General features: G+C 29.9%; 3 protein-coding genes across 3 annotated transcripts; 1 reads left to right on the top strand and 2 right to left on the bottom strand.

The window, feature by feature from the left end:
* Nucleotides 1-385: 385 nt before the first annotated feature.
* Nucleotides 386-3,906, bottom strand: LOC104878373 (DNA mismatch repair protein MSH3). Its single transcript, XM_010648626.3, has 2 exons — nt 2,860-3,906; nt 386-901 (listed from the first exon to the last, which is right to left on the bottom strand). The coding sequence occupies exons 1-2, from the start codon at nt 3,814-3,816 to the stop codon at nt 386-388; spliced, it is 1,473 nt and encodes a 490-aa protein (XP_010646928.2). The 5' UTR covers nt 3,817-3,906.
* Nucleotides 3,907-9,271: 5,365 nt separating this feature from the next.
* LOC100262212 (PR5-like receptor kinase) lies at nt 9,272-12,702 on the bottom strand. Its single transcript, XM_002267534.5, has 6 exons — nt 11,898-12,702; nt 11,673-11,723; nt 11,499-11,534; nt 11,322-11,363; nt 11,115-11,138; nt 9,272-10,599 (listed from the first exon to the last, which is right to left on the bottom strand). The coding sequence occupies exons 1-6, from the start codon at nt 12,655-12,657 to the stop codon at nt 9,464-9,466; spliced, it is 2,049 nt and encodes a 682-aa protein (XP_002267570.2). The 5' UTR covers nt 12,658-12,702; the 3' UTR covers nt 9,272-9,463.
* Nucleotides 12,703-19,652: 6,950 nt separating this feature from the next.
* Nucleotides 19,653-23,517, top strand: LOC132255273 (rust resistance kinase Lr10-like). Its single transcript, XM_059743334.1, has 3 exons — nt 19,653-20,404; nt 22,167-22,196; nt 22,280-23,517. Exons 1-3 carry the CDS (start codon nt 19,708-19,710, stop codon nt 23,257-23,259), a joined length of 1,707 nt encoding a protein of 568 aa, XP_059599317.1. The 5' UTR covers nt 19,653-19,707; the 3' UTR covers nt 23,260-23,517.
* The last annotated feature ends 1,981 nt before the right edge of the window (nt 23,518-25,498 follow it).

Raw genomic sequence — 25,498 nt, forward strand, 5'->3', positions numbered from 1 at the left:
TTGTGGAGATGGACAAAGGCAACACACCCAAAAATGTGAGGAGGAAGCATCAACATAGTAGGTAGAGAAACATGAGTAGTAAGAACCTGTAGGGGAGTCTTGAAATCTAAGACCTTGGAAGGCACACAGTTCAGTAAATACACAACAGTAGTCACCGTATCCCCCCAATGGCGACTAGGCACATAAGCTTTCCAAGCAGTAAAACACGAGCTGTTTTTAAGATATGTCGATTTTTTCTCTTGATGACGCCATTTTGTTATGGTATCTAAGAGCACGATGTCTCATGGATGAGGCCATAATGTTGGAAATAAGTTTGAAATTCATGATTGATAAATTATCCGCCATTGTCCAAACAAAGGATTTGAATCTTGGCTAAGAATTGTGTCTAGACCATGGCATGAAATGCTTGAAAAATCATGAAAACTTCGGCTTTGGTCTTCATTTGGTAGAGAAGTGTCATGCGGTTGCAATCGTCCACAAAAATCACAAACCAACAATGACCAGAGAAAGTTGTTATCGGGGAAGGCCCCCACATTGACCACCCGATGATTAAGCAATTCATGAAACCAAGGCTATACCAGAACCATAATGAGCACTCACAAATTTCACATAAGAGGTGGTTGGTGGCTAAAATGAAAATATATGTCCAAAGAAGCAGCAATTCATACTGTTTCGTTCCTGACACGAGAAAGTCAACAAACACTAAGACCTCAATTGCCAGGCAATGATTTTCCTGTTCCATCACTTCTGTGTTGTCCACTTGATGATCAACTCTACTATCTTCACTTAAGTTCTCATATAAAGACATAACTTCAGCAAGTGCTCCACCATCACTGAAGCAATCTCTTGAGGTACGCTCCAGACGAACATTTGATGCAGGTCCAGCATAGGCTAATAGCAACTAGTAATAAACCATCATATAGTCATCAATGCAAATTTAAGTAGCCCAATATCAAAATTGGATGCAATCATTTTATAGGACGTGAGCATGAAGAAATGATTTTAAATAATATTTTTGTTTCTAAATGGCATAAAGGACATCACCACCATTATTATCGAAGAGGGTTTCCAAACAGATAATAAAGCAAAGATGGAATGCACCAAATACAATAAATAATAAGAAAAAGCAAAGGGTAGATCAAAGGTATTTCTAAAGTACACCTCTGAAATCCAAGTAATGATGTTTTGGTTGTCTTATACCAGAAGATGTACTGGTTAAGCGAGTTGTATGGTCACTCAAGTAGAGCAAGGTCTATGGGTGGTGGTGCTGAAATGTTATAAGGAGACACTGACAGGGACCAAAATTAGGTATGGCTTAATTTTGTACATAGTATATGTCTAAAACTTGATTACAAAAGCTATAGAACTTTTCCTTCACTTGCTGTTGGACAATGTCTGCTACAAGTAAAAGTTGCCTTCTCAGTGGATTGAACAAGAGGCATTCTAGGAAGTAACGTAACAGGACAAAAGCTTAAAACCCCAAAAGAAAGTCCTACTGTTTGCACTCTCATTAAGTCATAATTTCCTTACCACAATTTCTTAGCAAACCCATCACTCAAACAAAAACTGTTCAGAAAAGCAAATTTCCTATTCCCCACCCTCCAACAATAAGATAAACCCAATAATTACCACAACCTGACGATTCTAATGCCTAACCATTGACCTAAAAAAAAAACCCTCTATAGATATGTACTCATAACTAGATATGGAGAAGGGGGATTCTCTAGGCTTTTGCTCAAACAAGATAAGGGGCATTATAACTATTTATTATGTATGTTCAGACCCAACACAGATATGAATCACAAAAAATTCTATTAGAACTAGTGTCCAAGTTAGAGCGCAAAAATTATGTGGAAATAGATTCTCTAGGGTAAAGGAAAGCCTAGATCAATAAAACTGACAAGACTGAACAAGGATTTTTGCTTGATCCCGGTTTTCCTTGTGAGAGATTTAGACAAAAGAGAACCCATCAGTGTAACTGAGAATTAGACTGGCAAGAAGTGTCTTGATATTGTACCGTACTGAACGTAGAAATTAGAAAATGACACATATAAATCCATTCTAACTTTCTCTTTTGTGTAATATGATTCAAATATAAGTTTCAAATTTTCCTTATATTTATCTGTATCTTATTGAAATCATCTATTTTGACATTATGAACAAGATGCCTACAGAAAGCTGTTGAATAAGCCATCTGTAAATAACCAGCATCTTTCAAGTTAATAACCAGACTAAATTTAAAAGCCAGTATTCCATATCACACGCTAAATATCAGTTGATAAGTTCTATTCCAAGGATGAAACAGTTAAAGAGAACATTGTATATGAAAGAATTACATTTTCGAAATTATTTCAATAAAAGCAAATGGATTCCCCATTACCACTTATGTTTAATAACAATTAAATTGAATCCGCACTGCAGTTCTAGCATAATTTATTTGAATAAGTCTGGTTTGGATTTCAAAATTATGAACTCTTCCCTTTTTTTTCATTATAAGGAATAACTAAGAATGTTTGCCAATAGTTTTATTTATTTGCCTTTAAGAAAAAAGATCAAACCTTTAAGAACATCCAGATGAAACAATGATGGTCCTGCACCCTTTTGAAGTAGAACCAAAGTAGATTTCCATTTATACAAATAATTAATCATGGAGTTCAATGTGCTATATAGAAGGGAGCCTTGAAGGAATAATAATTTGATTTCTATAAATAGAAATGACCAATAATGGAGTTCAATGGAATTACATAGAAGTCTTATATAGATAAAAACACAAAAGGAACGACACAATAAACGCATATGAAAAAGTAAATATCTCCCACTTCTGCTAAGACACCAAATGACACTGTAACTAAAATCTACCTTCTCTGTTTGTTTAGAGAGCGGGTATCCAAGAAGCAATTCAGCAGGAGACATGCTCAAAATCACAGCCTCAAGCCCAGCCCTCATAAAATTATCATTGAACTCCCCATGAACAACATCCCCCGTTGATACTTCAACTGCAACAATCCCAATTCTCACATCAAACCCACCCCCAACACCACAATCTTTACTATTTTCTACACTAATCCCTTTCTCAACTACACAAACCAAGTAATTATTATAAGACCCACATTCCTCTTCCCCACCTCCCACCTCCTCTGCTGCCTCCAACGTCGCCTTCGTGTACAATGCCGATAAACCCCGGCAAAAGGGTCCCAGTTTATTCGAACCATGCGCCTTAATGGCTGCAGTTTCGGTCTGCTTAACAACACCTACCTTAAACCCTGCACTGACAAGCCTCCTCACATGGACATTTAATCGAAAAGTTGGTATGCTAGCAGTCAAGAAATTGTGATCAACATGAGCATAAATGCCCAACACCCTAGCTGCAATCTCAGCATCCTCACCAAAGAATCTATACCTATACCCAACTTCTACCATCAATAGAACATCTGGGTATTTTTGCTTTAGGTCCACGACTTGTTGCTCCAGTGGAGTGTACTTGGTGGTTGGAAGTGGGAGCTTTGTGGGTGTTGAGGAAGAAGGCTCAAGAAGCTTCTGTACGAACTTTTGGTGGAGAGAGGGGTCAATGGGGTGAGAGATTTTGGGGGCTTTGGGGGGTTTGGTGGAGGGGGACACGTGGGAGGAAGGAAGGCGTTTGGAAGGAGAGAAAGTGACAGTGGTGGAGATTTTCGGTGGAGGGGTTGGTGGGTTTGGGAGCGAAGATGGAGATGGAGATGGAGATGGTGATGATGGTATTGAAGATGAAGATGATGAAGGGGCTTTAGATTTGGGAGCGAAGAAACGGGAGATCACCTGCTGTTTCTGCTTTCCCATAGCGTGGTGGTGTCTTCTTCGATTGTTTCAGTTCTCATGCGGTTTGACGATTGTAGTATTTCAAAGTATCGCAAGTGGAGAGTGCCAATAGCTCAGTATGATGAAAACTTTTTAGGTTGACATAAAAATTATACTTAAAAAAGTATGAAAGTGGAAATCAAATATTAAAATTGGGATTAAAAGATATAAATGATACAATATTTAAAAAAAAAAATTAAATATTCAAGTTAAAGGTAATATAACATTTTTCACATAACACATTTTAATTATTTTTAGTTGTTTTTTGAAGACTATTTCAAAAAATAATAATATAAACATGTAAAATGATTAAAAATAAAACATCAAATATATAAATTATTTTTAAAATATATTTAAAAATATTAAAAATATATTAAAAATATTTTAAGTTTTAAAATAGACTTTTATCGTATAAAACATTATAAAAAGGTTTTAAAAAATATATACTCAATAACTATTTTCGAAAATAGTCACAAACAGAACCTAAGCTTTTCGTAAACAATACTTATTGTTTGAAAATAATTAAGTCTAACATACCGACTATGCATACTATGGATCACATTGGGAATTTTTTTTTTTTTTAAATATGTAACTTTTTTATAATTTAAAATTAATGAGTTTTCAAAGTTTCAAAGTAGTTTTTGACTTGGGATAAATCAAATAATAAGATTTGGAAATATTTTTATTTATTTATTTATTTTTACTTTCTTTAACAGCCTTATAGGGCTTTCTTGTAACATATTATTGGATGACTTAAATAGCTTGTTAATTTTATTACCTTATCCTTGATAACATGATTTGAAAAAAAAAAAAAAATGGATGAAGAGACTCTTATTTCAAACAAAAAAAAAAATGGATGAAGAGACTCTTATTTCAAACCGTCGGGGGTTTTTGTTTTTGCTTTCCAATTTTTGTTTTGTTTTGTTTTTTCACTTTTTATTTTAATTTTTATGAAGCGCATATGGGTTTGAAGGGTGTCATCTCATGCTCCATGTAGGCATAAGCCCCGATAGAAGGCTTTGAGGACAAATTTGACCGAATTTTTTTTTAAAACTATTTATTAAAGCATGACATTTTTAAAACAATTTTTGAATTTATCACACTTTTTATAACATGAATTGAAAATTATTATAAACCTTAAAATTTGTCTAAAACTTATTTTTATATTTAGTTTTGAGTTCAATTTTATCCTTAAATTTAAATATCAATTATATCTGAATTTTTTTATCCACTCACACCTTTTTAAGTTGTTTCTATTTTTATTATTTTATTATTATTATTTTATTTTTTTCTTTTCACCTCTCTCTTCCCACTACAACTTTCTCTCCACCCCCACCCCCACCCCTCTATCCTTCCTTTTCATTTTCTTTTTCTCCACCTCATTTTTTTTTTTAACTTTTTTTTGTCTTCCTTTCCAGTTTCCTCCCCTACCCTCTCTCCCCATCCCCAGCTCAGACTGCCACAGGACCACACCCCTTTCCCCTCTTCATTTTCCCTCTTTTTTTTTTTTTTCTTTTGTTTCTTCTTTTCCTCTTCCCCACACCCATTTCTTCCCTCACCCAAAAACCATCCAATCTCACCGCCGCCTGTAGCATCGTCGACGCCACTGCCGCCCGGCGACGTAACTGCCGGCTGGCAATCCCCCTTCCACCCATCTCACATTTCCCCATTTTCTTCAAATTTATGTAAGTTTATTTTTTTATTTTATTTTATTTTATTTTTATTATTATTTTTATTTAATTTTTACAGTAATTTATTATTGATTATTAAGATTGTTTGTTTGAGCGAATTTATATTATTTTTGGGTTTGCATTTACTGGGGATATTATTTCTAAGCTTTGGGTTAAGTTTAGATAGTTTGGATATATTTTAAGCCTTGTATTTTGAGTCGGGTCTTGTTTGTTAATGTATGTTTTATTTGGATTTAGTAATAATTGGATTTTGGATTTGGATTCGCATATCAAGTTTGGAATATGTGATATTAAATTTAGGTTTAATTAAATTTATTTTGTTTTATGATATTTCGGGCTTGACTAAATTGCGCGATTATTGGATAAGGATATTGATATGAGAGATATTTTTGTTGGGCATATTAATTAATTTAGATCTATTTTTATTGGTAAAATTTATTGGACCAATTTAAAATTTGAACTTGAGTTTGAATAATTATTTTGGGCTTTGCATATTTTTGGATATTTACATCTGGGCTCATTTTTGTTTTGCATGGACTGCACGGATTTGTGACATGTGGAGAACCAAATTTCATAGAAGAAAATGAGGTTTACGAAAGTTGTAAATTGGGCATTGAGCTTGTTGTAGGCTTGTCTAGGTACATATTTTATTTCCTTATTTCTATTTAATTTAATTTTTATTAGTTTATGTAAATGTTTTTATGTATATAAGTGTATGCAGAATTGAATAGTTGATAACTTAAAAATTTTGTTTTAATAAAAGGAATAGTTAGCAATTACGTTTTAATAAAAACAATAGTTTAGAAAATATTATTTTTAATAAAAGAAAGTTTTTTTTTTATAAAAATTAAAAAAAATGTTTTTAGGAAAATCCAGAAAATTATTTTTAATAAAATTCAAAAAATTGTTTTTACCAACTATTGTTTGGAAATTTATTTGTTTAATAAAATTTGTTAAAAAAATTGTTTTATAAATAAAAATTGTCCCCAAAAAATGATTTTTAAATAAATTATGTTTCCTTCATTAGAATTAGAATGAGATTAAAAGTATTTTTTATAAATAGAGATTTTAAATAATTTTTTTTTATGAGATTAGGATGAGAGTCTTTTGCAAATTGAAGTTGTAGAAATCATTTTTCTTGATAAAGTTGGGTTGAAAATATTTTTGTAAATAAAGTTTGTAAAGAAATTAATTCCCTTGTAAATAAAATCAAATTGAAATACTTTTGCAAATAAAGTTTTAAAATTTCATTCTTTTTCTGGTAAAAGTAAAAATCTTTTTATTGCAAAATTGAAAATTTTGTAATAAATTTTTTTGATACTTTTTTTAAAAATTAAACACAAATAAAATTGAATTAAACCATTTATTGGAAATGAATTGAAACATTTTTATAAATAAATAAATTGAAACCATTCATTTGAAATTGTTTTTAATTTAAAATATTCTTTTTTTAATTAGATTAATAAATCAATTTGATTAATTATCTTGTCATTTACCTTGTATACTATTATAATTTACTTTTATGATTATTTTTTTGTACATTGATTTGTCTTCTTAATCTTGGTATTTATGATTAATTAATTACTTACCATAATTATCTCAATTCACTTACTGTAGATATGCAAGCCATAATTAATTAATTAATTATCATAATTCCTTCAATTCGCTTACTAGAAACCAAATAGGTATCGTAACCCTCAAATTTAGATTTAGTTTTTGCAAATATGTCTTTTTCCAAAAAATGAGTCTGATAGAGTTTTTTTTTTCTCATTTTGTTTTTCCTTTTAAAAATAAATTGAAATAAGCGGCAACTTTAATTTTTTTTAAAAAAAATCAATTTTTCACAAATAAAAAAAGAGAGTCTCGCCCTTTCGAGTGGGGACGCACTTAAAAAATGTGGGTCTATAATTATTTTTGAAAAAAAATTAAATATGATTTTTTAAAATAATTTTAAAATTTAATTAAAATTATCTATTCAAAAGATAACTTTCAATTCAATTCAATTCCTTAATAATGCAATTGATTTGCGAATAGTTTCAAAAGTATTATATTTTAATAAATATTTTTAAAATGTTTTTATTTTTTTTCAAAGCCCCTTGAAAAAAAGTTCCTTTTCAAAACTGGCTGTTTGCCTTGATTTTTGATAAATTAAAAGAATCATTTGTAAAAACTTGATAGTTTAATTATTGATAAAATTATGTCATTTTGTATCGGATAAGTTTAAAAAAAAAAAAAAGAGTCATATAGTTCTTTGTCTTAAAATCATGTTTTCAAGACATAATTTTAGTATATCATTATGAAGTAATGTATTGAAAAGGGATGATAATGAAACAAATTTTTTAAGGTACCTGCTCTACTTTGCTCCTAATGAAATGAATTTGAAATTAAAATAAATAGGTTAAGAGTAGGTTTGAGATTCGAGACATTACCTTCTCCCTCTATTCCCCGATTATATATAGCTAATTTTAAAAAGTAATTTAATTTAATTTTTTATGTTCCAATTTTTAACACAAATTAGTTTTCAATAACACAAGTTATAAAAAAACTATAATATTTTATTTATTTATAATATATATTTTTAATAAAAAAAGAAGAAGAAGTTAAAATTAATTGTTTAAAAAAAATTGAAAATTAAAAGAAATTACACGGGGTGGAACCCGCCTCACCTTGTTTAAATGTTTTTATTAGAGTGGGAATGATAATTACTTGGGACCCAACCCGTCCCAAAGCCTCGAAGACATGATTTCATTACATTATTAGTAAAGTATTATGAAGTTGTGATGAAGACATAATTTTAGTATTTTATCAAGAAGTTGTGTATTAAAGATACCTTTTTAGTTTTTTTTGTTCCCCCTCTTCTATCTTTTTCTAATAGTTTTTTTTTTTTTAATGTAAATTAATTTATTTTTTATTTCTTTTTCATGTTGTTCTATTTTTATTGTTTTTTCTGGGGTTTTTTTTTAATTTATATTTTTTTTACCATTATTCTATATGCATGAAATATAAAAAGTAGTATGAATGTTGCAATTAATTTATTTGTAGAGGTTTATTTTGGGAGGATGTGAACCAAAAAAGTAAAAAAAAACAACTGAAAATAAGTAAACATTAAAAAATTTAAAAATAAATAAAAAAATTTGGTGATAAATAAACTTAGTTATCCACATATAATCATTGACCCATTTATAATTTTATAGAAATTTGGATGATTAAACCTAGATTTGTGTCTGTACAGCTGGGTGGGGCCTATATTTTTGGATTGAACCTAGACTTTTGGGCAGTTTATTTTTGTGTTTGTACGCTTGGGCCTACACATTTAGATTAGACCAGCACTTTTGGATAGTTCAATTTCTTTTGTGTTTGATTAAGCCCACCTAAGTTTTGCCAAGGACACTGTCTTCTTTTCCTTTTCTCTCCATTTTGTTGCCACCAGAGTGCTAACTTACGATTAAATAGGGATATGCCAAACCAACCCCCATATGGAACTTTCCTTTGTTTGTAGGAAGCATGCTACCTAGTGGTAGTCGAAGCTGCTACACTTGGTAGTACAGTTTGCGAAGCTGCTACCTACGAATTTTTAGCTCTAATACAGCACTTGCTGAAAAAAATGTTAAATTCTATATATTGAAATAAAATTTCAGCTCCATGAATCAAGATGATTGTAATATGGTTTGTCACTAGTCTTTAATCACTACTCTGCAACCATAAATATTTTTACTTCAGAATATTAAAAAATGAACGAAACTTGCTTGAAAGGAAACAAAACTTTATTTAAGAATTTCAAAGGCCTTGGAGAAGACTACTCATGTATGGAGACCTTCTAGGAACCAAGCCAGTGCTTTAGGACAAATACATTTGATACATGAAAAGCAACGATCCTTACATCTAAGCCAAGAAAACATTATCAAGGGACAAAGCATGCAAGTAGATACAATGTGGCACTACCTTCCGGTTAAGGTGATTGTATCCATGGCATTAAGTGATGAAACCGGTACTCCTACTTGATTGCTCACCTGATCCTCTACCTTCAATACATCATAATATAGAGAAGGCTTAGGAGGCATTTGCAAGAGTTCAATCTCACCTTCTAGCATCTTCAATGCTTTGCTCATCGAAGGACGATCTGTGGGCTTCATCTGTATACACCATAATGCAACTATCACCATTTTTTTTACAGATATTTTTTCATTATCTGTGGCATCTCCCATTTCAATGTCCTCCCCTTGGTCAAATTTATCATATATCCATAATGGGAAGTATATTTGACTTGAGTGATCTGCTAATGCATTCAAATTCTTCCTTTTACCCACCATTTCCATCAACAACATTCCAAAACTATAAACATCGGCCTTATTTGATATGCATCCAATGTTTTTGTAGAACAATTCTGGAGCAATGTATCCCATTGTTCCTCTTGCTTTTGTGAGAGAAACAATACTTTCATCTGTTGAATACAACTTTGCAAGGCCAAAATCTGAAACTTTTGGAGTGAAGTCTTCATCGAGAAGAATATTGTGTGGTTTGATATCAAAATGTAGAATTTTCATATCACAACCTTGATGTAAGTATTCAATCCCATGCCCTACTCCAAGTGCAATCTTATACAACCTCTCCCAACTTAAGGGGGTATTGTTTTCATGTTTCGGAAAAATAAACTTATCAAGAGATCCATTAGGCATGAAGTCATATATAAGAGCCCATTTTGAACCTTCTATGCAAAATCCAACAAGTTTCACCACATTAATATGATGGATCCTTCCAATTGTAGCCACTTCATTGATAAAATCTTGCCCATCAGCTTTAGACATAACCAGTACTTTTACTGCAACAACTCGACCACTCTTGAGCTTTCCCTTATAAACAGAGCCAAAGCCTCCTTGTCCTAATTTATCCTTGAAACTGTTGGTCATCTTTTTTATATCATAATAAGAGTACTTTATGAGTTGAAGACTTTTGTGATTTTGTAGGAATTCTTCAATATTATCATCTAATGATAAGTGTCTCCGCCGAAACTTGTAGATTAAATAGGCAAACATGAACATCCCAAGTACAATTCGTACTCCATTGTATATTATGACTGAACATGCATAAAGCAACACAAAAAATATGAAATATATTAGAAAATGTTTATGATCATATGCATTCAATTAATATTAAATCCACCAAGTAAACCATTAGGCAGTTGCCTTGCTCATTAATCTAAAAATAAAGGTATTGTGAAACCTTTTGAGATTGGATTTGAGTTTTGAACTGTGCTGCTTGGGGGCTCTCTATGGAAGTAATATGCAGGGTAGTAAAGAAAAAATTGGGGCTTTGGATTTGGGGGCCTCATTTCCGATCCCACAGTTTTGACTTTTTTTGTATACAAGTGGACTAGAAACTGAATTTAGACCAGAGTATATGCATTCCAAATCCCCTAAGCTACTACTACTAATAATAATAATAACAATTATTATTATTATTATAAGCTTTTGATTTTATAAATGAGGGCCCAGTTGGATAAAAAAATTCAAAGGTGTTCATATAAAAAGGCTTCATTATAGATACATATTATTCCACGAAGAATTAAAAGTTGGGAACGAGAAGTCTTACCAATCTTATGAAATATCCAGTATCCTGATAAGAAAAGAATAACATAAATTAAATTCAGAAAAGAATATGAATTAAATTAAGTTATAATTATAATCTTCAAATCATCCTTATTATACAAGAGGAGGGATAGTTGTAGTACAACTACAAATAATGATGACTATGCAAAATTAAGTTGGTAAATATAGCGGAACTCCCCCTCAAACTTACCAATGGACGCATAGTCGCCATACTTGAGCGCTTCTTCAAGTCCTGCATGATTGAATCAATCAAGTAATCTGAGTTTTTGCAAGTAGAATTGAGTGCAAAACAATTCTGTATAATTTGAAGAAAAAAAGGAAGCATAAGTAATTGATTTAATATGAAGAGAGAGCTACTAAGCCTCACCTGAAATTTTAAAATTTTCGGGATACCATGTGTATGCTGTGAGTAAGAGAGGATATCGAATTCAAAATAAGAAAGATATAAGTGAAAATATCACTATTATTATCACTGAAACAAAAAAGAAAATTATCGAGAAATAAGGACAAAAAAAAAAGAAGGAAAACTCGGAGGCCTTACCATATAAGACAATCGGAATGTTAATCAAGATTGTCAAGATTTTCCAGATCCCTGCATGATTGTTTATTCATATAGACACATTAGTCACTGATGGGGCACTTCAAAATTGACTTCAAAGTTTTCATCATGCATGAATAACATCTAATTCATTACTCCAAGCCTCCTTTACGAGGCTTTAATGATAATGTTACTCAAATTTTGGCTTTAAGCAGACGTAATACCCACATTCTACGGCGCTGGAGTGGTGGCATTTGAAAGTATTGCTGGTGAAATTCAGATCACAGGATAGCCCTTTCACTTCGCATTCTATGGCGCAGATGGAATACAGAAATGAAAGTTCAAACCCCATGAGTAGCTCTTCTTGCAAATCTGACATTGATAAATGTCTTCCCTCCGCAACTGCCTTTGACTGAGTGACGATATTCCCATCAAGGATGCATGAATCGGGAATATCTCTGAACTCCAAATCTCCAACTATTGCATACGCGTATGGTTGCGAGAAAGGGGAGCTGCGATTCGTGTTGCATGGAATGATAGGAATGTACTTATGAATCTTGTCACCAGTGATCAGCCATGGGCATGTAATGAAAACTACAGGATGAGAATCTGTAGGAACATCATATGGATACTGATCTATGCGGAAGTAATAGAGAGGATAGGAGAAACAGTTTCCCATGCCCTTTTCCTTTAGGCCCGGATCCACTACCCGAATGGTATAGCTACTGTAGTTGATGTCTGCAACATGGTATTTTCCGCCGTAATCGAGGTTTACCATAGTACGATTATTTTCACAGATCAAGTTCAAGTAATGATAAAAGACGTCAGGCGCATAATCATCTTCCAAATAGAAAGGGTCACTGATGTTCATATCTCCGCAAGAAGATTTGAAGGTCTGATTTTTATCAGCAACGCAAACAGAAAGGAAGCACACATGGAGGATTGTTAGAAGCCCTACTCCCACAAGATTTTCTTCCCTCGACATCATAAACTTAGAGAGAGAGAGAGAGAGAGAGAGAGAGAGAGCTATTACTTTGTTTTTGAAGTTGCATGTTCTAGTGATAATTAAATACACAATTACCGAAACCCAACTCAACTAGCTAGACTCATGTCTTCCAAACTAGTTATTTCGGTCATTGTGTTTCTCCATCATGTAAGACAAATGCTAAACCAATTTAGACGTCCAAACTTTTTTCTCATTTTTACATTGACCATCACCATCAATGTATATGATTTTATGTCATTCCAATTAATTCTTTTGAAAATAATAACATTCATGACAAAAATAAATCATTAAAAGAATTGGTCAAACATTCTACCATTCAATCCTTACTAGATACATCAATGACCCCACAATGTTTGAAATTTCAACGTGGATACCTTTCTAGACTATCCTTCCTAATAATGCTTTTAAATATAATTGCACCCATCTTCTCATGAAAAACAAAGATTATTAGTCATAGATCCCTAATGTTTAGTTTTTTTAATTGGTATATTTGGACATTATCCTCGGCCCATAAATTGTGTAAAATTTTTTGGTACCTGTTTTTCAATGAAAATAAGAAACCATAGAAGGAATATGTATATCCTTGTTATAGACATCAACTACCGAATGTTTCTACATTGACACCTTTTTTACTTTACAATTAATTGAGCCAATTTTTAAAATCCAAATAATTCCTAATAATTAAAGATTCATTAAAGAATTTAAAATAACAAGTTTCACTTGTTTAGAATTTATTTACTTAATAAGAAAATTTAGAAAGCATAGTTGTGCACATAAGAACAAAAGTAAAGTCCAACATATTATATATTAGTTTTGGTTTATTAATTTTTAGTAGTTTAAAAATTATTAAACTCATCAACAAATCCAATAAATTAAATCTTTCTTTATTTGAAGTCTATTTTTATAGTAAGAAAATTCATAAAAATATAGTTATATGTAGAGGAGAAATAAAAGTGTTATTATAGACTAATTTTGTTTATAATTTCTTATATTAATTGCATCATTATTTGAATTTCAAATTATTTTAAAAATTACTAAACTTTTTAATGAATCCAATGTCATAAATTTTGTTGGATTTGAAAATTGTTTGTTGGATTTGAAATTTGTTGCCTAATGAAATCACAAAATTAGTGATGCGTAAAGAAAAAAATTAGCAAACATATTCATAACGAACTTTAGTACTAATTGAATACATTTTGAATTTCAAATTATTTTAGAAATTAATAAATCGTGTATATCAAGTGTTTATTTATTTTGGAATTTATTTATCTAATAATTTTTTTAAAGAAATTAAAAGAAAATTCTAAAAAGTATATGTAATTAAGAAAGATTATATCTAAATATTTTTTCTAGTGGTTGGTAGAGAGAATGTGAAAGAAAATTATGTTATGCTTAATTTATTAAAAGAAAATGAGAAAGAAAATTTAAATAAGACATTACTCATCAACTACCAACATTATTTCACTCCTTGTTGACAACATCAACCACCCCACTACATTGAATATTGAAAGTTGACACCTCCAAAGAGTCCATCCCGTTAATTCTTTTTATAACCGTGGGAAACTACTTACTTGAAAATTTGGGAAGAAATGTAAAGAAAAAGTAAAAAGAAAGAAAAAATTAAAAATTAGATTTAATATTAATAAATGATTTTTATATATTATTTCAAATTTATTTTATTTATTTTCTCTTATTTTTGTAAAATTAAATAATTTAAAAACACATTCTAGGTATATTGTCAAATTTTACATTTTATACCCAGATTAATTTAGCACAAGTGTCTCATGTGATGTTTCCATTTTAACAATACTTAAAAACAATCCTCACATATTTGATGCTTTTATGCCATTTTTATTAATTCTTTAGGAAACAATATCACCCATTTTTCAGTGGCCGTTTCTCTATGGCAAAAAGAAACTACTAAAGGAATTGACCAAGCACTTCTACTCTTTAATTCTTATTAGATACATCAACCACCCCGCGATATTTAAACTCCTTCCTAATAATTGTTTTGAAAATAGTAACACCCTCTTCTCATTAAAAACAAAAAATCATTGGGCATGGATTTCCATAGTGTTTAGTCAAGCTTGTTTAGTTTTTCTAATTGATATTTTGTTGAACATTATCTCTAGCCTACAAATTTTGTGGAAAATGTTTTGGTGCCAATTTTTCCATAAAAAATAACAAATAGTTGAAGAAATTAGTCAAGCTTTTCTATCATTATTTAGTTTTTCCAATTGGCATTTTTCTTGACGTTATCACTATTTGGTTTTTCTAATTGATATTTTTTTGTTTTACTTTATCCCTGGCCCACAAATGTTGTGGAAAATCTTTTAGTGTTTGTTTTTTCATGAAAAAGGGAAATCACCAAAAGAATTAGTCAAATTTCTCTACCACTATTTTCTAATTAGAATTTTCTTGACATTATCCCTAGCCCACAAATTTTGTGGACAAAATTTTGGTGTCTATTTTTCCATGAAATATAGGAAACTGTCCAAGGAATTGGTCAAACTTTTCTACAATAGTTTAGTTTTTCTAATTGGCATTTTTCTTGACGGTATCCCTAGTCCACAAATTTTGTGAAAAATTTTTTGGTGCCTATGAAAAAATAGAGAACCACCTAAGGAATTAGTCAAACTTTTCTACGATTGTTTAGTTTTTCTAATTATCATTTTTCTTGATATAATCCCTAGCCCATGAATTTTGTGGAAAATTTTTTGGTGCCTGTTTTTCCACGAAAAATAAAATCCGCCAAATGAATTAGTCAAGCTTTTCTACATGGTGTCTATGTTGATACCTTCATACTCTTAAGAACCGACCGGTTAAACCGCTGACTGGAGCTTGGTCCAGTTCGGTTCACATGTTGAGTCGAGAGCAGAGAGCCCTTTGAATCAGGGTAGAGCCAGATTGAATCCTTTGGCGGGTTCCGGTTCATTCGGCCCATTCTCTTTTGGGCTTCAACGCATACCTTTTCTAATTTGGGCAAAATGTTGAATGGGCTTTAACAAAGTCTCCCAGGCCCATTGACCTACTTGAACTCTAACTTAGCACAAGTTTCCGATGTGGTATGGCATTTTATGCCAAAAAGTCACAAATGTCACAGTGTGGAAGCTTAAACCATTGACCAATTGACCAAAGGTTTAGAAAAGTGACGGTGCAACCACTAGACCATATGCTAGTTTTGTTGGTAATTATAAAGTAAAATAACCTAATATTGTTTAAAATTATAAAATAATCTGACATTTAATATCTAAATGAAATTAAATAATATAATTTTATAACTTTTTATTCATTTTCAATATATATCTTTATATTTATATTTATAATTTGAGAATATCAAACATGAAAAATAAATATTATTGATTTTAAATTTTATTAGACATATATTAGATTTTTTAATTGTTTTTAATTTTAATAAAATATAAAATTATATATTTATGAGGATACGAGCATGAACTGAAAACTTTTTTTATTCAATGAAAGATAATGTTTTGAAAACATTGATAAAAACCATTTTTGCCTTTATTTTAAATCATCAATTAAAGAATCATTCAAGCTATTTTTTTTAATATATCTTAAAGGCTTGTTAGTGGAAATTGCCCCAAAATGCCTAAAGTTTTTAATTTGACAACTTCCTAAACATTATTGCTTCCTATAAATTTTCTAGAAAATTTAGCCTATTTCAAATTTGGTTTGTAAAAATAATTTTTTATTCTTTGAAAAAAAGAAAAAAAGAAAATTAGGGCTTTTTTAGTAACTATTTTCACAAGGGATTTTTTTTTCTCTATAAAAAAATATAAAAAAATACTTTTGAAATCAAAAAACATAAAACAATTTTTTATCTTTAAAAACAAAAAACAATTTTTTACCCTTAAAAATAGAAAACAAGGAATTTTCAAAGAATATTTTTTAATTGTTTTCACTTGTTTTTTTAGGGATATTTTAAAAAGTAATTATACAAATATGAAGAATGATTAAAAATAAAGCACTATATATAAAAGTTATTTTTAAAACATATTTATAAATAAGTTCCAAATTGACATTTATTCTACAAAACATTAAAGAATAATTTACAAGGATTGTTTTCTAATTGTTCTCAAAATTTATTTTTTAGAATTGCTTCCAAAAATGGTTACTCAACAAGGCCTTATTTTCAACAATCCAAACCATTTTTGGTAACTTTTGGAAATGAAACAATTCTTTGAAAACTTGTTACCAAAACAAGGGACCTATTTGATAATTGTTTTCAAGAACAATTTTTTGTTCTTTAGAACAAAAAAAACATGTTTGACAATTAAAAACTATTTTATGTTTTTTATTCTTAAAAACAGAAAATAGGGTATTTTTGGATAATAACTTTTAGTTATTTTCTGTTGTTTTCATTTGTTTTCTAAGAATTGTTTTAGAAAATAATTATATAAACACATAGAATGATTAAAAATAAAGGATTAGATATAAAAAATATTAAAAACAAGTTAAAAACATTTCAGATTCCCAAACAGACTTTTATTCTACAAAACATTAGAAAATAGTTTTCAAAAACTTTTCTCTAAAACCATTTTCGAAAATAGTTACCAAATAAGGCAAATATGTTTCATGAAAACATATATTAATTGTTTTTAATCATTTTCATTTATTTTTGGAGGACTATTTAAAAATAATAATTGTTCACATGTGGAGGGTGATTAAAAATAAAGTATCATAAAAAAATTAAGTTATTTTTAAAAAATATTCAAAAACATAGAAAATAGGTTGAGAATATTTCAAGTTCCTAAATAAACTTTTATTCAAGAACACATTAGAGAATTGTGTGTTAAAACATTTCTCAATACCTGTTTTTCATGGAAAATAAGTTAAACTTAAATGGCTACCATTATTTCTATCATTTTTTGATCCATCAACCTACCAAAGTTCAATGCTTCTATGTTGACACCTTGGCTCTGCCCTTACAATAAATTCCTCTAAAAATAATCACCCACTTTTTCATGGAAAACAAGAATTTTTTTTATATTTTAAATTATGAACACTAATATTCAAAAAAATCATAAATTAATTTTTTAATAAAAATAATACTATTTTACTATATGTTATAAAACTATAGATAGCGGTTTAGAGATATGGATACTCTTTGGAGCTAATCAAGTAGTCTCCTTTCTTACGAGTGAATCTCTATGCTTTCTTTCTTTCAGCATAAGCATAGATGCTAACCTATTTCAATATCTTCGTAAAATTATAATTGAATTTTATTGTTAAAAATAAATGATAATAATTAGAAATAATAATAATTAATAATATTGTATTTAATGTGTAACTAAGTAATGTTTTTCATTATATGTAATATTTAGTATAGAGTATTTTAGACTAGTTTTAATTCACTTTACAATTAATTGTGTCTCAATTTTAAAATCCAAATTAATCTTAAGAACTAGAATATATATTAAATAATTTAAAACATTAAGCTCACTTGATTTAGAATATATTTACTTAAAGCATAGTTGTATACATAAGAGCAGTAGTAAAGTCATATCTCATTATGTACCAACTTTGATATATTATTTCTAGTAGTAGTGGAATTTATTTTTGAATTCCAATTTTTTTTTTAATTATTAAATTCATTAACAAATCTAAAACATTAAGCTTTGTTAGATTTGGAGTTTATTTACTTCGTAAAGTTATGTGTAAAGAAGAAACTAGCTAACTCATTCATAATAAATGTGAATTTTTAATATTAATTAGATCAATTTCTAGTTTCATGACTTAGTAATAATTGAATCAATTTTGTCGAGTTTTAAGTATTTAAAAAATTAGTTGATTGCATATACCAAGTGTTTGATTGATTTGAAATTTATTTTTTCAATAAAAAATACACAATTGCCAAAACTCAAGCCAAATATCTTGAGTTATGTCTTGTAAGTTGTTTTTTCGGTCATCAAAGACAACAACGTTATCCCATCATTTAAGACAAATGTTTTAAACCAATATGGACATCCAAACCTTTTTTTTTAGTAACATCCATTTTCTAGTGCCTATTTTTCTATGGCAAAAAAAAAAACCATGAAAGGAATTGGTCAAACATACACCTTCTTGGAAGATCCTTAATTCCTAATAATTCTTTTGCAAAAACTCACTTTTCATTGTTTGGTCCTTCTCATTGATACACCATAGACGTTATTCCTCTTTGGCATATTTTGTGGAAAAAATTTTGGTGCATCTTTTTTCATGGAAAATTAGTAATGACAACCACCTAAGAATTAGGTAAGCCTTTCTACCCTTATCTCTATCCTTGTTGGATGCATCAACTACCACACAATGTTTTGTTTTGACATTTCTATGTTCACACCTTCCTACTCTTAAGTCTTATGAAAACAATAGCAACCATTTTTCAATGAAAAAAAAATCCTGAATTAAAGAATCACTCAAGCTATTTTTTTAATATTTCTTAAAGTCTTGCCGGTGGACATTGCCCCAAAAACCCCACCTAATATTTTTAATTGACACCTTCCTAGACATTATTGTAATATTTTTACTGAAAACACCATAATATTTTTAATTCTTTTGGTATATATAAAGTTACTTATCTTTTTAACGAGTCTAACATTATAAGTTTCACTATATTTAGAGTTTGTTTGCTAAAAAAATAAATATAACAAGAAATAAAATAAGAAGGAAAAATAAAAAATAAATTTAAATCAATAAATTATTTCAGTAAACTACTTTAAACTCATTTAACTTATTTATTTATTTTATGTAAAATTAAATAATTTTAAAATATATAAATTTTTAACAAATTTTAATTATGTTGGATTTTCTTAAAAAAAATATTCTTATTATTTTTCTTCTTTCCTTATTACTTTCCGTAGTCATACAATCTTTCCAATCCGCAAGATCACAAACTTTGACTCCTAGTACCTAAGTATTGAATAATTTTATGTCAGAGATTAAAATAAATAAATAAAACGCTCCATGTATTAAGAAGATGCAAAAGAAAGAGTAGAGCTTGTTCCTCACTCCTTTGCAAAATTTCCAAATCTAATGTCCATTGAGGGGCTCATCAGTAGCTTGCAGTACTGCAGAGGAGACTATCAGATGAGCATTTCCTTGAAAATGGTATTCCTCTATCTGTGTTGCTGCTTGACTGTAATAATTAGTAGTTTTGCAGAGACTGGAGTGAGCCAAGATGAGTGCATGGTGTCACAGAGTTGCAGCCTCCAGGGCCCCCCCATCCATTTCCCATTCCGGCTTAAAGGCCACCAGTACCCAGACCACTGTGGCTGCTCTTTGTTTGCGCTCTCCTGCACAGAGAGGAATCAGACGATTCTAGAGCTGCCAGACTCAGTAAACCTCTTGGTGAAGGAAATAAATTACAGATCTAAGGAAATCCTTGTTCAGGACCCTGATAATTGCTTCCCAAGGCAGTTTCGTAATCTCAATTTAGCTTCCTCTCCCTTCCAGTTCTTGTATGATTACCCAGAGGTCCTCACCTTCTTCAAATGCCCTTCAAGAAACAGTACTAAATATTATAATGGATCCTCTGTGCCACTCATCCCTTGCCTTGGAGGGCCTGGCTTCCAAGTTTATGCTGTTTATTCATTGGGATACACCGGTATCGCGTACCTACCATCTTGCAGCAAGATGTACAACGTCGCAGCAGCTCCTTATGACGTTATTAGCTCACAGAAAAATGCTACTCGGCTGACATGGACCAAGTTGCCACACTGCGAAGCAGAAGGTAAGACTTGCAGCCCCACTGGAAATTAACCGGTGATATACTATCTCAAATCAAAAGTAGTTTTATTAAATGTGGTGTTTGTTTTTTTAACATATAACTTGCTTTGAGACTTTACATCATTTATTTTTATTTTTTCGTTGATTTATTATTTATTTTTAAAATTTTTTGACCGAATAAAAATAACTAAAATATTTTACATCTTCTTCTAAATGCTAAAATTAAATCATAATAACTAAAGTAAACGTGACGTTTTTTACTATTTAAAACTTAATAGAAATAAGATATTAAAAAAAACAAACAACTTAATACTTAACACGATTAAATACTATTTAATCTTAACTTCTATTTAGAATTAAGTTTAAAAAAATCAAATATTTCCTAAAAGTGCGATATTGGTAATGTTTTTCTTCAAAATGCTTTTAGTAGTGTTTTTTCTAACAGTATTTTTAAGATAATAACTTAACAGAAAACATTAAACATGATTTTTTTTAGTTTTTTAAATTTTAGCAAATCCGTGATTTTTTTTTCAAAAATACTTTGTAGACTAGAAGTGACTTTTAAAAATATTACCAAACGTACTCTAAGTTTGATCGTTCAAATATAATATGACACAGTATAAGACATTGAATAATATATCATATTCCATATTTGGTTATATAGGATAAGTAATAGGATATATCATTTCACCACTTTTTATATTCCTTAATTCTCTATCCATGGTATAATAATCTCAAATTGAGGAATGTCATGTACATGTCTATTAAATTAGTATTTTATGCTTCTTATCAATTTTCTTCATTTTTTTTTCAATTTTCTATATTATTCATTTTATAACACAAGTAATTGTGATTAAAAAAAAAAAATTATAATTAAAGAAAGGACTAATATATATATATATATATATATATATATCATAAAATAATACAAATATATGTATTACTTAATATAATATATAAAAATCTATCTTCTAAATTTAATAATATAATATGATATAATATTTTTATTTATAAATTTTGCATATTTCAATCATAAATATGTTTTTCATTTTATCTTTTATTCTTTTTACAAATTAAATATAAGTATAATAGAATATATCATATTTGATATAATACCCCAAGATATCATGCTTTTGTATATGAAGACACTTCAATATAATTGTAAAGAAAGTGAAAACAAATTTGTTAGGAAATTGATGCAGAGTCATGGAATGATGTATGTGTGTTCAGCTTTTTATCTTTAATGCAGATGATCACTATTAAACTGCATTGTCACATTATTCTTTTCTAAATATGTACTTAAAATTTTATTGTTCCTCATTAAAAATGGCTGCAATGTGTGAATTTGGATTCATTTTTCCTTTTAACCAAGAAGAACAACTTCCTCCTATATGAGTAATTGCTGCAAATTGTTGGTTTGGATGTATATTAATATAGGGTTTAGCTTTTATAGTTTTCTGCCACAAAAGAGATTAAACCAATGTGATCAGTTGATGAAGACTGTCCACCCAAGACAACTATACATGTGACAAAATGGGGATTAATGATTTGGTGGCAATTTTAGTACTTCAAGCCTAGGGAAAGTTCTTTGTCAAAGACCCTGGCACAACTAAAATTAATTGACCTCAAAAATGAAACTAGAAAGGCATAAGGGTCACAAATTAGAGCCAAGGCTGAAAATCAAGAAGCAGTATACATATACAATGTCAGTGATTTTTGTTTATCTAATAAGCCTAACAAACTAATAATTTCATTTCCTTTTACAGGTGCAACAAAAAAAAAATTAATTGTTACAGGTAATTTTCAGTAACTTGGTTGCTTTTCCTTCAATCACTAAAAAGAAAATCGATCTTGACCCTTTTTTTTTTTCCATATACAGGTGAAAGCCTTGGTTCCCTTTTTCTTGTGACACTTGTCTTTGCACTCTACCGAGTTTATAGCTCAAATGAATCGAAAAGACAGCACAAAATAAAGGTTATAAAGTTCTTGGAAGATTACAGAGCCCTCAAGCCCTCAAGATACTCTTATAATGATATTAAGAGGATTACAGATGGGTTCAAGGAAAAATTAGGTGAAGGAGGTTATGGAACTGTCTATAAAGGAAAGCTTTCTAATGAAATTTTTGTTGCCGTGAAGATCTTGAATAATTCTAATGGAAATGGTGAAGAATTCATTAATGAAGTGGGGACAATAGGTAGAATCCACCATATCAATGTTGTTCGCTTGATTGGCTTCTGTTCTGATGGGTGTCGAAGAGCTCTTATCTATGAGTTCTTACCAAATGAGTCGCTAGAGAAATTCATATTTTCAAACCATTCACTTGGTTGGGAAAAGCTTCAAGATATTGCTATAGGCATAGCCAAAGGAATTGAGTATCTTCACCAAGGATGTGATCAAAGAATCCTCCATTTCGACATCAAACCTCACAATATTTTGCTAGATCATAATTTTAATCCTAAGATATCTGATTTTGGTCTAGCCAAATTGTGTTCTAAGGAGCAAAGTGCAGTTTCTATGAGTGTAATTAGGGGGACCATGGGTTATATTGCACCGGAAATGATATCTAGGAATTTTGGCAATGTTTCCTACAAGTCAGATGTTTATAGTTTTGGAATGTTATTGATTGAAATGGTAGGAGGAAGGAAGAATATAGACACTACAGTAAAGAACACTAGCCAAGTATATTTTCCAGAATGGGTTTATAATCGTCTGGATAAAAGGGAAGAGTTGCACATTCCGATTGAGGAAGAAAATGATGGTGAAATAGCAAAGAAACTATTAATTATGGGACTTTGGTGCATTCAATGGTGCCCAACGAACCGTCCTTCCATGAAATTTATTATTCAGATGTTAGAATGAGAAGGAAACAATTTAAGTATGCCTCCAAACCCATTTACTTCCATGGGCCCAACAAGAACAAGTCCAAACATGCATCAACAAGAGTTGGCAGTCATCTCAGAAATAGAGTAAAAAGATATTTGGTTTTGTTTCTATTTTAGTGTATTATGAGCATGTTGTAATAGTTTATCAATGTAACCTTTGTGTTTAATGACATTAAACTTTGTGATATTTGGCAACAAGTTAAGTCTAAGAAGCTTCCCTAAATATTATTCAAAATATAAGCAGTTTTGAGGATTTTTGTTCTTCAAAAAGTGGGTTGTGAAGCTAATAAACTACTCCAAAGGGGGTTATTATCATGTAAAAGAAAGTGTGCTTTTGGTAACTAGGAATTGGAATGTAAATAAGATAGGAAAGCAAGTGAATCATATTATGATATAGAATTTAGGAATCAAAATTCTCACAAGAGTAGGATTTAACTTCCATAACAATGAATTTTTTTATTTTTATTCTCATTCTAAAAGAACAATCCAATTAAATATTGGTACTTATTTTTCCATGGCAAAAAGAAACCATTAAAGGAATTGGTGAAACATTCTACCCTTCAATCCTTGTTAGATACATCAATTTCCAAGTCTAGCTTTTTGGTTGTCGAAGACGCGTTTCTCCACCATTTAATTAGACAAATGCTTCTAACTTTTTTCTCATTTCTACATTGATCATGACCATTGATATATACATTTTTGTCATTAAAATCAATTCTTTTAAAAACAATAACATCCATATTTTAGTGCTTGTTTTTCTAAGACAAAAAGAAACCATTAAAAGAGTTGGTCAAGCATTCTACCCTTCAATCATTGTTAGATACATCAACTTCCAAGATAGCCTTTCAATCATCAAAGACGCGTTTTTCCATAATTTAAAACAAATGCTTAAACTTTTTTCTCATTTCTTCATTAATGGTCATCGTCGATATATATTTTTATATTATTCCAATTAATTCTTTTGAAACCAATAACATCCAATTTTTGGTGTCTATTTTTCCATGGCAAAAAGAAACCATTAAAGGAATTGGTCAAACATTCTACCCTTCAATCTTTGTTAGATGCATTAACTTCCAAGTCTAACTTTTTGGTAATCGAATATGCGTTTCTCCATCATTTAAGACAAATGCTCTTAACTTTTTTCTCATTTCAACATTAACCGTCACCATTGTTATATATTTCTATGTCACAAACCTAATTAATTCTTTTGAAAACAATAACATCCATTTTTTAATGCTTGTTTTTCATGACAAAAAAAACCATTAAAGGGATTGGTCAAGCATTCTACCCTTGAATCCTTGTTAGATATATCAACTTCCAAGCTAGCTTTTCAGTTGTTGAAGACGCATTTCTCCATCATTTAAGACAAATGTTTTTAACTTTTTTTCTCATTTCTACATTGATCATCACCATCAGTATATATTTTTATGTCATTCCAATTAATTCTATTGAAAATAATAGCATCCATTTTTCAGTGCTTGTTTTTCCATGACAAAAAGAAACCATTAAAGGAATTGGTCAAACATTCTACCCTTCAATGCTTGCTAGATACATCAACTTCAAAGTTCAGCTTTTTGGTTGTCAAAGACGTGTTTCTCCATTATTTTATTAGACAAATGCTCTTAACTTTCGTCTCATTTCTACATTGACTGTCACCATTGATATATATTTTTATGTTATTAAAATCAATTCTTTTGAAAACAATAACATTCATATTTCAGTGCTTGTTTTTCCACGGCAAAAAGAAACCATTAAAGGAGTTGGCCAAGCATTTTACCATTCAATCCTTGTTAGATACATCAACTTCCAAGCTAGCTTTTTAGTCATTCAATACGCATTTTTCCATCATTTAAAACAAATGCTCTAAATTTTTTTTCTCATTTCTTCATTGATAGTCACCGTTAGTATATATTTTTATGTTATTCCAATTAATTCTTTTGAAACCAATAACATCTAATTTTTGGTGCCTATTTTTTCATGGCAAAAAGAAACCATTAAAGGAATTGGTCAAGCATTTTACCCTTCAATTCTTGTTAGATACATCAACTTCCAAGTCTAGCTTTTTGGTCGTCGAATACGCATTTCCATCATTTGAGACAAATGCTCTTAACTTTTTTCTCAATTCTACATTGACCGTCACCATCGGTATATATTTTTATGTCACCAACCCAGTTAATTATTTTGAAAACAATAACATCCATTTTTTTAGTGTTTGT

Source organism: Vitis vinifera, chromosome 16 (assembly GCF_030704535.1).
Source record: "Vitis vinifera cultivar Pinot Noir 40024 chromosome 16, ASM3070453v1".
Classification (NCBI taxonomy): domain Eukaryota; kingdom Viridiplantae; phylum Streptophyta; class Magnoliopsida; order Vitales; family Vitaceae; genus Vitis; species Vitis vinifera.

What these genes read in the sequence shown, in the direction of transcription:
- LOC132255273 (XM_059743334.1), top strand. Translation starts at nt 19,708, where the DNA reads ATGTCCATTGAGGGGCTCATCAGTAGCTTGCAGTACTGCAGAGGAGAC. An exon ending in GCCACACTGCGAAGCAGAAG is followed by an intron (nt 20,405 to 22,166) that starts GTAAGACTTGCA and finishes TTCCTTTTACAG; the next exon opens with GTGCAACAAAAAAAAAATTA. An exon ending in AAAAAAATTAATTGTTACAG is followed by an intron (nt 22,197 to 22,279) that starts GTAATTTTCAGT and finishes TTCCATATACAG; the next exon opens with GTGAAAGCCTTGGTTCCCTT.
- LOC104878373 (XM_010648626.3), bottom strand. Translation starts at nt 3,816, where the DNA reads ATGGGAAAGCAGAAACAGCAGGTGATCTCCCGTTTCTTCGCTCCCAAA. An exon ending in TCTCTAAACAAACAGAGAAG is followed by an intron (nt 902 to 2,859) that starts GTAGATTTTAGT and finishes GTTTATTACTAG; the next exon opens with TTGCTATTAGCCTATGCTGG.
- LOC100262212 (XM_002267534.5), bottom strand. Translation starts at nt 12,657, where the DNA reads ATGATGTCGAGGGAAGAAAATCTTGTGGGAGTAGGGCTTCTAACAATC. An exon ending in CCACTCCAGCGCCGTAGAAT is followed by an intron (nt 11,724 to 11,897) that starts GTGGGTATTACG and finishes ACAATCATGCAG; the next exon opens with GGATCTGGAAAATCTTGACA. An exon ending in CGAAAATTTTAAAATTTCAG is followed by an intron (nt 11,364 to 11,498) that starts GTGAGGCTTAGT and finishes TCAATCATGCAG; the next exon opens with GACTTGAAGAAGCGCTCAAG.